The sequence below is a fragment of the Colias eurytheme genome, chromosome 31 (genome assembly GCF_061535395.1).
Source record: "Colias eurytheme isolate Ceu_HAF_F1 chromosome 31, ilColEury1 Martin Lab GWU primary, whole genome shotgun sequence".
NCBI classification, from domain to species: domain Eukaryota; kingdom Metazoa; phylum Arthropoda; class Insecta; order Lepidoptera; family Pieridae; genus Colias; species Colias eurytheme.
In genome coordinates this window covers 2,881,029-2,893,540 of record NC_143010.1, presented here as the reverse complement: position 1 = coordinate 2,893,540, position 12,512 = coordinate 2,881,029, and the positions used below count along the sequence as shown (strand labels likewise).

General features: G+C 33.1%; 1 protein-coding gene across 1 annotated transcript; it reads left to right on the top strand.

Annotated features, from left to right (window-relative positions):
- Nucleotides 1-814: 814 nt before the first annotated feature.
- LOC149895460 (facilitated trehalose transporter Tret1-like) lies at nt 815-9,261 on the top strand. Its single transcript, XM_090118848.1, has 3 exons — nt 815-886; nt 5,263-5,401; nt 7,654-9,261. Exons 1-3 carry the CDS (start codon nt 815-817, stop codon nt 8,850-8,852), a joined length of 1,410 nt encoding a protein of 469 aa, XP_089974974.1. The 3' UTR covers nt 8,853-9,261.
- Nucleotides 9,262-12,512: the final 3,251 nt, after the last annotated feature.

Genomic DNA, 12,512 nt, shown 5'->3' with positions numbered 1-12,512 from the left:
AATAAGGTTATATTTTTATAGCTGCACTTTTAAAAAATGTAGCCTTTAGAAATTAAAGATTTTAACAGATTTTAAACGAGATTTATTCATTACTATCTGTGCCCCGCGGATTCACCCGCGTGTCTCCGTTCCTGTTGGTCATAGCGTGATGATATATTGCCTTCCTCGATAAATGGGCTATCTAACACCGAAAGAATTTTTCAAATCGGATCAGTAGTTCCTGAGATTAGCGCGTTCCAACAAACAGACTCTTCAGCTTTATAATATTAGTAATAGATATTAGTATATAGAACATTTCGCACACTGCAGCGAGCGTGGTAACGGTGACCAATTAAATAAATCACGATTAAAATCCGTTAAAATCTTTAATTTTTAAATGCATGTATATATCCTATATTAATTAATAAGTAATAATGTATCCTATATAATTATGAACAAGTATGTTTAAAAAATAAGCTCGCTAACGTTACAATTACCTAAGTATGCGCAAGCTGAAAATAAGGTTTTACGTTTTACTGCAAGACAAACATACAGTTGTATATCGAACATTGCAATAAAATTAAAATTGAAATTGTACTTATTATAAATCGATCAAAATTTTTAATTATCTCCAATTTTTTTTTCTTTTTTTAAGTCTCATTTGTAGACCTGTACCTATTGCAAAATTGCCATGAAAAATCCAAAAGAAAAAAAAAACTTAATAACATCAAATTAAAAAGACCCTTTATCAATAATTATTTTTTGGTTCATGACGTCATGTTACGAATTACAACGACTTAACTTACAACGTAGTTACTTTTCTTGTGTACTTACAATGAATACATACGTGTACACAGAGGTTAACTTAGAAAACGATAATGTACCTAAAAAACATTTTTTTCGTCAGGTGAGTCCATGTTTTTATAGTGTTTTTCATCGGTTAAGAAATTATGAATTTCAAAAAACTCCGTAGAAACTAATTTTATTTTGAATTTAATTCAATCGTTTTTTTTTTTGTTATCAAACTTATTTTTTCATTAGAATCTATACTAATATTATAAAGCTGAAGAGTTTGTTTGTTTGAACGCGCTAATCTCGGGAACTACTGGTCCGATTTGAAAAATTCTTTCGGTGATAGATAGCTCATTTATCGAGGAAGGCTATATTATATAATCACGCTACGGCCAACAGGAGTATAGACACGGGGGTGAAACCGCGCGGAGCAGCTAGTTATTAATATTTTTAGACTATCAGAACTAGGGAATGCAATCCCGACTCGAGATTGCAAATTCGGGATCCCGCGGGATTAGAAATATCAATCCCGCGGGATCCCGGAATTTTCGGGATCCCGTCTAATTAATAAAAAAAGTTGAATTCAGATGACTGAAAAAGCTAATAACTGCTTGTTTGTGATAGGAGGCCATCCATAAATTACGTCACGCGAATTTTAGAACTTTTCAACCCCTCCTTGTCACAGGTTGTCACATTTTTAGTACCCCGTCCCCCCTAATGTGACGTCACACATTTTTCAAACTTATACATGTATCTAAAAATAATCAAAAGAAAACAGTTATTTTCATTTTTTTACTTATTTTTACTTATTAAATAATCTTAGATATCGAAAATTTAAAAAATCGTAAATTTTTGTGTCCCACTTGCATTACTAGACTAGAGTAGATAATTTTTGAAACAAAAAAAAATCGCAGTCGGATGAAACCCATTAGAAAAGGAGGGGAATATGATAAAAATGTAAGGAAAAATAAATTACGGTCAATCCGAGTTCGGGAAGCGGGAGGGGGGAGCTTTTAAGAGAAAAAAATGGTTTCTCTCGATTTCCGACAAAACTACAAGTCCTATAGAAAAAAGTTCAATGGCAAAGTTGTAGGTAATTAAAAGTTCTACAACTTTTGTATTCACAATTTTTTCACATTACCTAAAAATTTAGGTGAAAAATTCAAAAAACCAAGTTTTTGGTCTTTTATTTCTATCTACTTCAAAATTTATTTTTTTTCTACGAAATTTGGTGGAAACTTACTTTATTATGTCCCAAATACACTGTAATTTATTTGATTGAAAATATTTATTTTTTCGCCTTATTTTGAATTAATACCAAAAAAACAACCTAATTTTCAATCGAAAAGTCACCCGTCAAAATATCAGCTTTTTTCAAAAACTTGGGGTGCCTTTTATTCATTGAAATCTCTACTTTCATATGGTGTAAAAAAAATAAACACCACCATAGTAAATGTTCTCAGGAAATGCATACAAACAGTCTGAAAATTAGCTTTTACTAAATCAGGCACACTTCTCGAACTACCTGAAATGTTTTTATCGACAACATTTTGCTTTTGAATATGCTGTAAAATATTAAACTTAGAACAGATAATTATTTTTCTTTTGAAATATTACCGAAAAGCCGATACAAGAGAAGATATAGAGTTCAAGAAGTGTGCCTGATTTAGTAAAAGCTCATTATCACACTGTTTGTATGCATTTCCTGAGAACATTTACTATGGTGGTGTTTATTTTTTTTTACACCATATGAAAGTAGAGATTTCAATGAATAAAAGGCACCCCCAGTTTTTGAAAAAAGCTGATATTTTGACGGGTGACTTTTCGATTGAAAATTAGGTTGTTTTTTTGGTATTAATTCAAAATAAGGCGAAAAAATAAATATTTTCAATCAAATAAATTACAGTGTATTTGGGACATAATAAAGTAAGTTTCCACCAAATTTCGTAGAAAAAAAATAAATTTTGAAGTAGATAGAAATAAAAGACCAAAAACTTGGTTTTTTGAATTTTTCACCTAAATTTTTAGGTTATGTGAAAAAATTGTGAATACAAAAGTTGTAGAACTTTTAATTACCTACAACTTTGCCATTGAACTTTTTTCTATAGGACTTGTAGTTTTGTCGGAAATCGAGAGAAACCATTTTTTTCTCTTAAAAGCTCCCCCCTCCCGCTTCCCGAACTCGGATTGACCGTAATTTATTTTTCCTTACATTTTTATCATATTCCCCTCCTTTTCTAATGGGTTTCATCCGACTGCGATTTTTTTTATCTTTTCATTATTTTCAAAGGCTTCTACCCCAGTCTATACAACATTACTCTAGGAATTAAATGTTGTTACGTAAGAGATAATCTTATAGCGAGAGTGCGAAATTATTAATAAATACAAATAGGTAGGTAGATTAAAAATTTTCTGTTCAAAGTTTTTTGCTCACGTACAAATTTCGTTTCGTTTTATTATGTCACGTCACAAAGCTTTTGATCCCCCCCTGCCCCTTGTCACATTATGTCACATAAAGATGATACCCTCCCCCCCTATTAACGTGTAACGTAATTTATGGATGGCCCCTAGTGAGGTCAACTAAAATAACATGTTACTCGAAACAATTACTTATTTAATCAAATAATAAAGGTTTTTATTTTCTTGGTAAGATTTTACTAACTAAATAATAATCAGGTTGTAAGGAAATTAACGTAGGTAAATTAGGTAATCCAAACAATAAGCTTATTTCAAGGGAATTAGTAAAAATTAGGAAAAATTGAAAAGCTTGCGCCCCGAGTTGTGTGTGGTTGTGTGTTGCGTCGCTGACCACTGCCGCCCAATCCCGTCAATCTCGAACGGGATCTCGTCATATTATGCGTCGGGATTGATCCCGAAAAATTACACGAGATCTCGCGAGATCGGGATCCCGCGGGATCGGGATTGCATTCCCTAATCAGAACAACTTTGCTACTTTTTTCAAATTTCCAACTCTTTTAATTGAATCTTATACAAACTTAAAAAAAAACAATATTTACGTTTAATGTATTTTATGACATACAATATAACGAATTATTTTCATAAATTTACTTGTAGACTTGTAAATAACATTGAATTAAGCTTTTAATAAATACTAGCCGCATGCCCCGGCTTTGCCCGCGTTGATCCTGAAGCAAAAAAATATGTATAGCAATGAAACTTATAAATAAAGTAGCTTTCCGTTAAAATAATTTTCAACTGTTCCTGAGTTTGTTTGTTTGTTTGAACGCGCTAATCTCAGGAACTACTGGTCCGATTTGAAAAATTCTTTCGGTGTTAGGTAGCCCATTTATCGAGGAAGACTTTAAGTGGCTATAATCTATACATATAAATTATAACATTACGCTAAGACCAACAGGAGCGAGGGCTCGCGGGTGAAACCGCGAAGCGCAGATCTATACTAATATTATAAAGAGGAAAGGTTTGTATGTATGTATGTATGTGTGGTTTTCACGCATAAACTACTGGACCGATTTTGATGAAATTTGGCACAGATAATCTTTAGACCCTGAGAAAGATCATAGGCTACCTTTTATTGCGAAATATGTACCACGGGCGAAGCCGGGGCGGACCGCTAGTATCAAATAATTAGCGAGTTTGATACTTAAAAATGTTAGCATATCGTCGAAGTTTTTAATTATTCTAAATGCCAGTTTTATTTACGGTATTTTTTTTCACAGATTATGCTATCAATAATTTATTATGTGCCCTTGAGTATATTTAAATTTGAATTAGATTAATTTTAATGTGTATTGTAATTTGATTAATTTTATAGTTTAATTTTGGTGATAGTTTTATACGCTTTACTTTCAATGTTCGAAAGTCCATTTAGGTATACCTAGAGGAAGGCTTTACAGTGGAAATTTTCGATGGGCCCTGGAGGAAAGTACTTGAAATACTGAAGATAATAAATTTTCCTGAAATGAAACATTCCTTTATTTTTAAAAAGAAATAGAACTGCATTCAAAGATTTTCGAAAATTCACTTGCTACGACCGGGAATCGAACTTACTAAAAATAAAAAAATAAAATTGTTATTTCATTTTTCAAATCGACACAAATAGGTCTTAAATTAGTATTTTCTACACTATGACGGCAAGAAACCATGTTGGTCTTTCAAAATCACATTATCTATTTTTATTACATCTATATAACTATTAATTAAAAATGAAACCCGTTTTCCTTGGTCACGGCATCACGCGTGAACGGGTGGACCGATCTCGATAATTATTTTTTTATAATATTCCTTGAAGTACGAGGATGGTTCTTATGGAAAGAAAACATAAACATGTACCACGGGCGAAGCCGGGGCGGACTGCTAGTATTATTATAATAACATCTTATACTTTTAAGACCATACTCAAAAAATTTCGTTTTCGTTTGGGTTGCCTGGCAGATATCGCTGGCAGCGATAAGGGCGCTTGTTAAATAGGTACTACTATTTACTAAATTGTTCATTCATTCATTGTTCCAGCTATTCATTAGCAGCGGAGTATGGACCATGTTTTTCATAAGCGGTATGAATATAGGATCTCCTACAGTTATAGTGCCGCAGTTAAGAAGAGAAATAAACGATACCACGGTGTTTGGAGAAGAAATGGCCAGCTGGTTATGTAGGTACTCATCATCATCAACGCCGTCTCCATGGTACAGTGGTTGACGCGTGAGCATAGAACTGGGTTCGATTCCCGGTGGAAACGAAGAAAAAAGAATGTCTCGGTCTGGCAGGACACAGAAGGCTGATCACCTACTTGTCCCTAAAGGAAATGGATCAGTGAAACAGATGTATGCATAATGCATCTGCCCCTTACCCCATTTGGGGACACGGGACTTCAAACATCTGTTTCACTGATCGATTTTCTTTAGGGACAAGTAGGTGATCAGCCTTCTGTGTCCCGCCAGACCGAGACATTTTTTTTTCTTCATCTCCACCGGGAATCGAACCCAGGACCCCTCGGTGCTACGCTCGCGCGTTAACCACTGTACCAAGGAGGCGGTCTCCTTTCTATAACAAGTAATTATTATTTATGTAATTTATTGTAATTTATTTATTACCTATTTAAAACTTAATTCGTATTTCTTTTTATAACCTTTTTATTTACCACTTTCGCAAACAAGTCTTTTTCAATTGGGTAATTATTTTCACATGAACAATATTATTGTTTTATTACTACTCAGATAAATAATTACTGCAGTTTAAAATTCAAATTCAAATTATATTTATTTGCAAGAATGTAGTTACAAATAACAGATGTTTTAATTACAATATTATGTGGCTAATACATTCTACCCATTGATTGGGTGTGCAAAATGCAAATATTAAAATAGAAAGTGGATTAATCTAATTTTTTAAATGTACACACACAATTTACAAGATTATATCACACACAATTCAGCTTACACTTATTCTTTTATTATTCGTTTTCTTCAATTTCACATACTAGGTATACTTACTAAAACTAGTATACTTTTACAAAAAATACGTTGATAAAATTCGCACACCATGTGCAGTTCGATAGTTTAAACATGTAGGTACCGCGGGCGAAGCCGGGGCGGACCGCTAGTTATCTATGTAAGTACCTTAAGGTATATCTTTTTTAGGGTTCCGTAGCCAAAATGGCAAAAACGGAACCCTTATAGTTTCGTCATGTCCGTCTGTCCGTCTGTCCGTCTGTCCGTCTGTCACAGCCGATTTACTCGGAAACTATAAGTACTACAGTGATGAAATTTGATGGGAATATATGTTGTATGAACCGCTACAAAAATATGACACTAAATAGTAAAAAAAAGAATTGGGGGTGGGGCCCCCCATACATGTAACTGAGGGATGAAATTTTTTTTTTCGATGTACATACCCGTGTGGGGTATCAATGGAAAGGTCTTTTAAAATGATATAAAGTTTTCTAAAAAACATTTTTCTTAAAGTGAACGGTTTTTGAGATATCAGCTCTCAAAGTCGTAAAAAGTATGTCCCCCCCCCTCTATTTTTATAACTACGGGGTATAAAATTCTAAAAAAAATAGAGGTGATGCATGCTAATTAACTCTTTCAACGATTTTTGGTTTGATCAAAGTATCTCTTATAGTTTTTGAGATAGGTTGATTTAACTGTAATTTATTATATTTGCTGCTACGGAACCCTTTGTGCGCGAGCCCGACTCGCACTTGGCCGGTTTTTTAATTAATCGAATACACGTATAAACACTAAAAAATACTTGTCAATATCACATTTAAAATAAAATGTTTTTCAGTAGAGAATTGCAATTGAAATAATATACAATTGAACTGAAAAAAAAAACTTAACAATTACCTATAGGTTGCGTTGGTATAAGGAATATTCTTTACTAGATGCGCTCCGCGGGTTTACCTGCTTGGCTCTGCTCCTGTTGGTCTTAGCGTGATGATATATAGCCTTCCTCGATGAATGGGCTATCTAACACCGAAATAATTTTTCAAATCGGACCATTGGTTCTTGAGATAAGCGCGTTCAAACAAACAAACTCTTCAGCTTTATAATATTAGTAATTAGTAAAAGAAGATATGAGAACTAAAAGTAATTAGTATTTAATTACATCATGAAAGTATTAACATAACATGTTTTTATAACTAATTAATAATAATTAAACCTTGCGACATTTAAACAACCTTTAATTGTTATCAATTTAATTGAAATCTTTTTTGTTAAAAAGAAAATTAATACATTGAAAACTAATTAAAAATACGATGATACTACATAGTAATTAACTTTATTTCACATCTATAATATAAAAATGAATCGCAAAATGTGTTGGTATGCGCATAACTCGAGAACGGCTGAACCAATTTCGATAAAATAGAAGTAAGTATAGATAAACTTTTTGTTTCAGATTCCGTCTTCGGCTTCGCAGCTTTACCCTGGGTAGTCATCATGCCAATATTCATTAGATTCTTCGGCTGCAAAATCACCTTCATCGTTATTGGTGTAGACATATTAATAACTTACATCATTTTCTGCACAAGCACCAACCCTTTACAAATATTAATTTCAGAAATAGTTTTCGGCTTAGCATATGCTGGAAATTTGATAATTGGCATTTATGTCATTTCAGAATACACTAGCCCTAAATATCGAGGAATGTTTCTGACGATAAAGTCAGCCAGTCTTTTCTGGGGTGTATGGTGCTCCAATGCTATAGGAACCTTCTTGCATTGGAAGTATATAGGCATAGTAGGCGGTGTTTGCTGTATCTATTTATTTGGTTGTTTCTTCTGGATCGAGTCGCCTTATAGACTCGCTGTGAAAGGTAGATTTGAAGACTGTAAACGATCTCATAGATGGTTATTTGGTTCCAATACTGAGGCAGAACGAAACTTAGAAAAGCTTCTTTTGTCTGCTCATGGAACGAAGAAAGAAAAATGGACGTTTGACAAAATGCTGGCTACGGTTTCTGCGAGGGAATTTTCGATGCCTGTTATGTTGTCCTTTGTGCTTTTAGCCCAGTATAATTTGACTGGTAAATTCGTATGTGCAATTTATTCTATAGATATTATCAAGAAAATAACTCAAAACGAAACGGCTGCGTACACAGGCATGTTAATTTTAGACGGTGTGACAGTTTTTTCAACATATTTCGGTTGTTTCATGTCCAAATTGTATAGAAGAAGGACATTGTATTTGACTACATCTTCAATAGGTATAACCTTTTTGATAATTATTGCGGTTTATTTATATCTCATTAAACTTGGTTTAATTGTGGAAAACAATATTCTATCTATATGTTTGTTAATGTGTTTTTCATTGCCTATAAGCAGTGGTCCGATGATTTTAAACACTTCAATTATGGCAGAAATAGTTCCGCTTAGATTAAAAGAAGTAGCCGTGTTGATAACGTCGGTGTTCTTTTATTTTTTAATAGCTTTCATGCTGAAAGTTGCGCCATTTTTATTCAAACATTTGGGTATGCATGGCACGTTTTTATTTTACGCAGTTTCGAGTTCATTTTGTACGCTGATTCTGTTTTTATTCTTGCCGGAGACGAAAGATAGGTCTTTGCAAGAGATTGAAGAGTTGTTTAAGAAAAAATAACAAATAATTATGACAATAGGAAATGAATCCTACTATCCTACTATAAATGTGAAAGTTTGTGAGGATGTGTGTGTGTGTTTGTTACTCTTTCACGCAAATTCTACTGAACCGATTACAATGAAATTTAGCAAACAAATAGGTGCCAAGCATTCCAAGGTGAATTTTTTTTTGACTACGACCGAAACCGCGAGTGGAGTACTTAAATATAAATTAATAAGTTTTAATGGTGGAATATTTTATACTAAAAAAAACGTGTGTGCCGAGAACACATGTCAGAAGTGAAACTTCTTTAGCAAGATTCAAAGATGCCAAAATCGTCGCCTTACTCGATGATGTGACGGTATTGCCATGACCTTGAAATTTTACTCTCAACGCGCCTGAAGAAGTTTCACTTCAGTAATTTATTACTTAGAATCTTAGATCATTAAGTAATGGATGGAGTACGCTGGCAAATGTTCTAACTAAACTTTCTGCTGATTTTGGTGCGGGGAGGGTAACTCACACTGATGAAACACAATGAAACATAATCACACATTCACAAAAATAATTTGTGTCACGAAAGTCGTAAAAATTTACGACCTTTTAAGCGACGAGTTTTTAAATTCAACTCTATCACTAAGATAATAAAGATTAAATTTGTATTTCATTCCAAGATAGTCATGTGGAGTGGGGTTCAATATCGCGTTCTAAATTCAACTTTATCACTTAGGTCATAAAGATTAAATTTGTATTTCTTTACAAGATAGTCTCGTAAGGAATGCGGTTCATTAAGGCGTTTTAAATTCAACTTTATCTCCTAGTTCATAAAGATTAAATTTGTATATTTTCTTTCCATGATAGTCTCGTGGGGCCGCATCAATGATCGAGTAAACATGACTCGATTATTTTTCTTGATCATATCGCTAAACGATACATCGACGATTATTAGAAATTGCATTTTATTAGAAATGTACGTTAAAAAAATAAAAAAATATACACAAATGAAAGGTTATTCCATCTTTTTTAATATTCGACATGTTTGAATTGCTTCTGCAAGACTTGACAGTACAAAACGGTATTTTTAGCGGAGCACTCGCAGACGTCCGTTCGACGTTTTACGAATACGCAGAGTGCTTGTAATCGATTACGCAAGTAGTTTTTATGAAAGGATAAGATTTTTCGATGAAAATAATCTTATACCTCGGCAAAAGGGGAAACGCCTGCGAGTGTTATCCATTACTTAATGATCTAAGCATAGGGAGTATTCAGAGAGAAAGCTTGAAACTTATAAGCGCTTATCGGCGCTTGTCATGTTCATATATTTTCCTGCGCGGGTTGACAGCACTGACAGGAAAATATATGAACATGACAAGCGCCGATAAGCGCTTATAAGTTTCAAGCTTTCTTTCTGAATACGCCCTTAGAATAGATTTGCTCTACTGACGTGTGTCTTTATTTATTCAATTGTTCAATTAATAGAAATATTATACTTACTTGTAATTTCTAATATAAGTACATATATCTAGTAATAAGGTAAAACACATTGTTGATTATTAAATAAATATTTGCAAAATGTGACCTTTTAATTCATATTCATGTTCCGATAATCCTACTACCAAATATTATAAATGCGAAAGTTTGTGAGGATGGTATGTGAATGTATGTTTGTTACTCTTTCAAGCAAATACTACTGAACCGATTACAATGAAATTTAGCAAACAAATAGAGGGTCACCAAGACGCAACCTTGAAATATCAACGCGCCTAAAGAATTTTCACTTCAAAAACACACGATGAGACGTGAGTGAGATGGAATGATTCAACTATCGTGAGCAAAACGGAGACAACTAAAGTACTGGCTATAAATTTATAAAGAATAGAAAAAAATCGATCACGAGGCAAGACACGAACCCGCATCCTTTCACGCCATTCCGGGGCGTATGCTTGACCAACTCAGCCACTCGTGACCCGACAGAGCGATCTAATTCATTCTATTCTCTCAGTTTTATGTGTCTAAGGGACATACCTAATCCATCTATTGAGATGATTAACAACCATCTCAACCAATATGAAACACTTTTCAGTGAATACAATATTGTAACGATGGAACACGACCTTTTTTGTTGAAATTGATATTTTTGGTTTTATGGCATTCAAATGCTTTATAAATATAAATGCGATTTTTTTCTATTCTTTTTAAATTTACATATATTTATAAAGCATTTGAATGCCACAAAAATATCAATTAAATGTGGCTAATTAGCCACAGTAAGAGCGTTTTTACCTCAATAATGTGCGAGAATAAGTAGCGAGGAAAGTGAACAAATCATATCGCTTCATTTAGTTTGAGAGCATTTGAAGCGATAATATCATTGAGATATACATATGGAGACGACACCGCCTACATCACTTATGTTCCGCTCAACATACGCCATATGGCGTAACTGCACGCTCATTTTTTATTTGTTTTAAAGTGAAACGCATCAAATATGCCTTCGTGTGTGTTACGATATTGCACAAATAATACAAATAATACGGAAAAGTGCAAAGGAATAACTTTCGTCGGTAAGTACCTAACTAGATAATAATTTTTAAAGCTTAGTTAGAGCAAAAAATGGCGCACAGATTTTGTTCGTGGTGTCTCCTCCATACATAGTAATATTATCTCAATGGATAATATTGGTTATTTACAAACACATTCCTCGCTACATATCCTCACATAATATTATTGAAAAGCACCCAAAGTAATAACTTATCTAGAATTTTTGAAGTGAAACTTCTTTATCGGAGTTGGAAAAAAATTTAGTGTAACATTTCTTCGTTACGCGTGACATTTTTCCGTTACGCGCCATCTTTTTCTTATCCCTACCACGCGTGATTCGACGTATATCTGTAAAGTTGCATATAGTAAATTATTTTTTGAAAAATAAGGTCATAAAGAAGTTTCACTTCTTACGTGTGTACACTAGTACACGCACACATTTTTTACTTATAATGTCATTGAATAAAAGCCACAAAGGTAACTATAGTTATTTATTTAAAACTCAACATCACATTCTTCGTACACGAATCGTTAGCTTATAAAAATATTTTGTAAAAAATTCCTTAAAACTATAGTAAATATTCAGTTACATTTATTTATAAACAATCTTATTCTATACATTGGTTGGATCGTTCTTGTGATATTTGCGTAAGAAATAATTGTAATAACTATAAACTATACAAAAAAATAGCGTGAAAAACACTTAAAAATAACGTTAAAATTTCATTGCTCTTTATTTAAAATTCATATATTCATTCAATCGATTAAAAACATAAAAATTGGGAGCCACAACTCCGCCATCTTGTTTTTTAAATTGTCATACACCGAGTGACACTTACAATTAAAAAAAATAAAACGCTGTCGAATTAAAAACGAAAACAATTTTTAGGACCAATTTCATATACCCGTCTTACCACAAAAAACTTTAGACAGGGTTTAACTTTAAGCTCGGGTTCTCTTTAATCTGGTTTTGTCGTATTTCACATAGACAACTATTAAAGTGACAGATCCCTGGTTTAAAGTTAGACTGTGTTTAAATTGTTTTGTGGTAATACCGTAAAAGTTTATTAAATTTATTCTATAGTGCCATGTTTGTTAAAAAAAGTAAAATTGACAGATATAAGAATACCCTTAGGCCGC